Source organism: Propithecus coquereli, unplaced genomic scaffold (assembly GCF_000956105.1).
Source record: "Propithecus coquereli isolate 6110/MARCELLA unplaced genomic scaffold, Pcoq_1.0 Scaffold94, whole genome shotgun sequence".
NCBI lineage: Eukaryota > Metazoa > Chordata > Mammalia > Primates > Indriidae > Propithecus > Propithecus coquereli.
Window position 1 is genome coordinate 2,316,422 of NW_012155729.1, and position 4,699 is coordinate 2,321,120.

At 52.7% G+C, this 4,699-nt stretch overlaps 1 protein-coding gene across 1 annotated transcript; it reads right to left on the reverse strand.

The window, feature by feature from the left end:
* Nucleotides 1-916: 916 nt before the first annotated feature.
* KLF6 (Kruppel-like factor 6) lies at nucleotides 917-4,366 on the reverse strand. The gene is made up of 4 exons (XM_012664897.1): nucleotides 4,334-4,366; nucleotides 3,383-4,028; nucleotides 1,915-2,038; nucleotides 917-1,446 (listed from the first exon to the last, which is right to left on the reverse strand). The coding sequence occupies exons 1-4, from the start codon at nucleotides 4,364-4,366 to the stop codon at nucleotides 1,395-1,397; spliced, it is 855 nt and encodes a 284-aa protein (XP_012520351.1). The 3' UTR covers nucleotides 917-1,394.
* Between the last annotated feature and the right edge of the window lie 333 nt (nucleotides 4,367-4,699).

The window sequence follows — 4,699 nt, forward strand, 5'->3', positions numbered from 1 at the left end:
TCTATTTGTCTTTGTGAAGGAGGACCTTAAGGAGATTTTTTTTTACTGTATTATACATTGATACAGTACAATGCCAGGTGAAAAAAGAGCCTTAATAAAGCATGCATCACCCACACCCCTGTATGAGACCCCACGTCAGGGGCCACTTGCGTAAGGCACCATTATGAAGATGAACAGTGCATTAACAGCTAGAAAACCAGAAATTAGTCCTCAAGGCATAAATAAGAGAAACATAGCTGCATGAGAAAACAGTTTCTAAGCATTAGTGGTTTTATCCACCCAACTGAGAAAAATTTTAGGTTCTCAGTCCAATGTAACATCAGACCGGCAATTCCCTGCCCCGGCTTTCTGACACTCAACACGTGTCTTGTTTCTTCAAAGGGCATCACAAAATTCTCCAAAAATTCAAATTCAGAATCGTTTAAAAAATAACCCTATGCTGCACGATGCCTTTCTGGAAGGGGAGTGTTTACAAAATCCAAGGGGCAAACAGTTGTGTGCTGCCAGGCCTGGGTGGCTAGGGGGCGCTGCGTCAGACGAACGGGATGGTAGCTGCCCGTCACCCGGAATCAGAGCCGCAGTCCTGACTCGAAAATGGAAAAGCACAGAGTTCCCCAGACCATGCAAGACTTTTTGTATTGTAAGGAAAAGTTATCATTGTGTTATATTTGCAAATACACAGCTTATACAATGGGTTACAAATGAGCTCTGTTGTAGCAAGTAAAACAAGCTACTGGACACATTGCACGTTTCGTAGCTGCACCAGACAACCAAAGGCTCCTCTCACACGGACGGGGGCGGGCGCCCGCCCCCCACGCCAGACCACTCGCCACGCCGGGGTCCTGAGTTCCCACTCCCCCACCCTGCAAGTTTTTCCTCCTTTTTTTTTTTTTTATTTTTTATTTTTTTTGTTTTGTTTGTTTTTGTTTTTTCTAAGGTGCAGACACCCCCCCAGGAAATGACTGGTGGTCACCTCATCTCACGGTATACTCCGTACACACAGAACATTCAAGCTACTTTTTTCTCCGTCCCTTGCGGTCTTGCTCCCACAAGGGGAAAAGTCTGCCCCATCACGCAGTCAGTAACAGATCCTCAACACTCAGCCAGCCCACCACGGACACTCTCAGGGCGCATGCTCACGGCAAAGGCTTCGGAGCCGCTCGGAAGGTCAGGGACCAGTGGCGAGTCCAGGGTCACCCACACACCACGCACCACAGGTGCCACGCCGCGTCTCACAGGACGTGTTCAGCCCTCAAAAGACCTTCCGAGGAGAGGCCCTGGAGGCGACTGGGCGGGGTGCAAAATGGCATGCTTTGGCTGGAACACGCATCCCGCCTTCAGGCCGTCTTGCAGCCTGGAAGCCTGTTAGCCACAGGATTCACCTCTCTGTTCCCTCAGAGGTGCCTCTTCATGTGCAGGGCCAGGTGGTCGGACCTGGAGAAACACCTGCAGGGCAGATCAGAAGCAGAGAAGTTAGGTCTCCACCGCGTGCCCCTGTTCCAGACCAGCTCCCTCTTCCCAGCGCTGCCAGCCCACTCCTCCGCAGGGGAGGGTGGGACGCTCCTCCCAGTCCTGGCCAACACTTTCAGGGACAGGAAATCCCGACTTATAGGAATGGGCACGACGATGTCTCCCATCTGCAGCCCCTGAGTTCTTTGGAGAACCTGAACTGACCTCGTTTCTAATGCTTCAAATACGGAAACGGTTCAAAAAGCCTCAATAAAATCACTCTATTCTCATGTACACCTGGTACAGTTCTTCCTAAACATGGACACTTAAACTATCTGAGACTTTCTAGAAAGGAACATCAGCACACGGCAGGAAAGCACCGACCCTCCTTCACACGTGCCTGCCCTACCTGCTCAGCCATCCCCACGGCCCTGTACCTGTCGCCGTGCGCCCTCGTGCACGTACCTGTCACAGTGGGAGCATTTAAAAGGCTTGGCACCGGTGTGCTTTCGGAAGTGTCTGGTTAACTCATCACTTCTTGCAAAACGCCACTCACACCCTTCCCATGAGCATCTGTAAGGCTTTTCTCCTGGGAAGAGAGCACATGACACGCGGGCCGTGACTTCACTGAGGCGTGGGGGGGAGGGGGAGATTCGACAACACGCGCGGTGGCGGCCTGCAAGGACAGGGTCCCAGCGGCCTCCAGAACATGATGCGCTTCGATTAAGGACAGTGTCTGCCAAGCTCAAGGGGACAAGCACGAGCTCTCTGACCCAGCCTCAGGCCTCTAACTGTCATCCGAGGGATCCGGGTTTGGCAAAGCCCACGCCACCGTAATCAAAGTTAAGGCACAACGATGACAATTACTCAGATGGGTAAAATACTTTCGAGATGAGGCGTCAGCCCGCCGAACCCACATCCCTGTCCAGGGCAGAGGTTTATTGCCTTCTCCATGGAAACTATTTCTCTCCAGCACCGTTCTGTTCCTTACTCACTTCCCTGTGGAATGAGCCTTCGCAGTTTCCTCTGGGACCTTCTACATTTCTGCAAAACTGAAGTCATGAGTTTCTGGGAAACCCCATTTCAATGCCTTCTAATCACTCTCTAAATGGCAATGGAGTTACCAAACTGCCCTCCTTCTTTGGTCAAATGATAAATCTGCGTGCAATAAACGTGCTACCTGAGACCGCAAAGTTGCCAAGCCAACTCTAGAGTGTGTGTTGGGACAGGCAAGGGCCTGGTTTTCAGGACACCTGGTCCCCAGTCCCAGCCTGTCACCAAGCCCCCTAGGGACCCTGGTTTGACCCCTCAGTGATTTGCTCTCGGATGGGTAAGAGAAGTCTGCACCACCTCGGTCTCTATCATCCTTTCCAGCTCTGAATTTTCTGTGATTCTCCCCCAGTTATCCCAGAGACGTTCATCTAAGTTGGCACATTTCATTAAGAAGCCATTGTTTTCAGTGTTATCAGAAAACAAAGGCTGCAGAACACACGGGGAAACCCCCAGTAAACACCCCAGACCAACCCTGCTGCTCACAGAGCAGTGGGGTCCCGCCCAGGTCGCACACCTTCCTCAGCGCTCCGGCACGTGCCGGCCACGTGCCCAGCGACCCTCTGGCCACCCAACGTGACCTGGTGCACAGATGCCCGGTGGACACGGTGGGCCTGGGCAGAGGGCTGGGTGTCCACAGGAAATGTGATCGGGCCTTGTTGGTTTAATCTGAACGTGTTAACCATTCATGCAGCTCACATGTCCCGTCTTTAGGATTCTACTCTGAATTCCAAAAAGCCCCGATTCCTAGGTGAAAATGGTCTGAGGAAGTGAGGCTTTGTCGGCTCTGACCGCGTCCCGCGGAGCCGGCGGCTCCTTCCTGGGGCTGGTGCAGGGCAGAGGCGCCACCAGCGGGGGCCTCCCGGGGCCCTGGGGGACTGACCTGTATGCGTGCGCTGATGCGCTTTCAAGTGGGAGCTTTTGGTGTAAACTTTCCTGCAGCCGTTGAAGTGGCACCTGTGCACCCTCCTCCTGCCGTCCGGGGAGGCATCGCCGCTCCCCTTGTCGCCCGGCTTCCCCGAAGTCCCGCTGCGCACCTTCCCCGGCGAGGGCAGCTCCCCGGGCGCGCACCCCCACAGTTGAGAAGGCTCCCTGCTCAGTTCTGGAGAAGACGGAGGCGTGGAGGTAACAGAGGAGCTCAGATTTCCCGAACTGACCAAAACCTCGCCGATGGGGTCAGAGGCAAACTTGGCAGGGGGCGAAAGCTCCTCGGAGCTGTCAGAGGATTCGCTGCTGACATCTGAGTTCAGGCTGTTGGTCTCTAGGTTGTAACTAAAGCTCGGGCTGATCAGAGCATCCTCTGGAGGACTAGCAGAAATCTTCAGTTCAGAGTCCTCCTTTTTCTCCCGAGCCAGAATGATTTTGGTCCACAGATCTTCCTGGCTGTCAAACTTGATTTCTGAGGCTGAAACATAGCAGGGCTCGCTCTGGAGGTAGCGTTCCAACTCCAGGCAGGTCTGCGCAAAAGGAACCAGAAGAAGGCACGTGACTGTTAGGACTACCGCAAATAGAAGGAAAAGCACATTTTTCTAAAACCATGCAGGGATGAAGGACAGAGAAACTGTTGCAGTGTCACTACAAGGGGCAAAACCTTCTGCCATTAAGAATCTGTGTCCTTATGGAAGTTAGAGGAAATCTGTTTCTAGGAATGAGTAAGAATTCAGAAGAAAAACCAGAGGGTGAAACCTCTCGTGGCTTCCCCAGTGTTGCACCAATGGCCACAATGAGTGATGATCACTCAGCCAGTTTTTTTTGTTGTTGTTATAGTTACCAGTGTTGATGTTTCTAATGGGTTTCCCGTAACCACAGAAGAGAACCAGCCTCACAAACATACCCCCCCAACAGGTTGAACCAGATTATCTGACATTCTCAAGAACCATGTGCAGTAAGGAAGGCCCCACCGTCCACACCCCACAGACATCCACGCAACAGGACAGAAGGATTCACGGCACACGGGTGTTCTGACGGACCCTTTGGGTTCACAGCTGACAACACAGGGCCACACTCAAGGGAGCAGGCAGCAGCTAGCTGTCTGCATTCAGGGACATCGGTGGAACTGCAGAGAAACCACCCATTTCCTGTGTTGCTGAGACCCAGTGTGTTTTCAAAGAATGCCATTCCCAAGTGCAGGGCCGTGCATGCCACAGAACTTTAATTACTTCTACAGTGGTCAGAGAAAAACAAGGAGCGTCAACAACGG

What these genes read in the sequence shown, in the direction of transcription:
- KLF6 (XM_012664897.1), bottom strand. Translation starts at nt 4,366, where the DNA reads ATGTCAGATAATCTGGTTCAACCTGTTGGGGGG. An exon ending in GCATCAGCGCACGCATACAG is followed by an intron (nt 2,039 to 3,382) that starts GTCAGTCCCCCA and finishes CTCTCTTCCCAG; the next exon opens with GAGAAAAGCCTTACAGATGC. An exon ending in AAATGCTCCCACTGTGACAG is followed by an intron (nt 1,447 to 1,914) that starts GTACGTGCACGA and finishes TCTGCCCTGCAG; the next exon opens with GTGTTTCTCCAGGTCCGACC.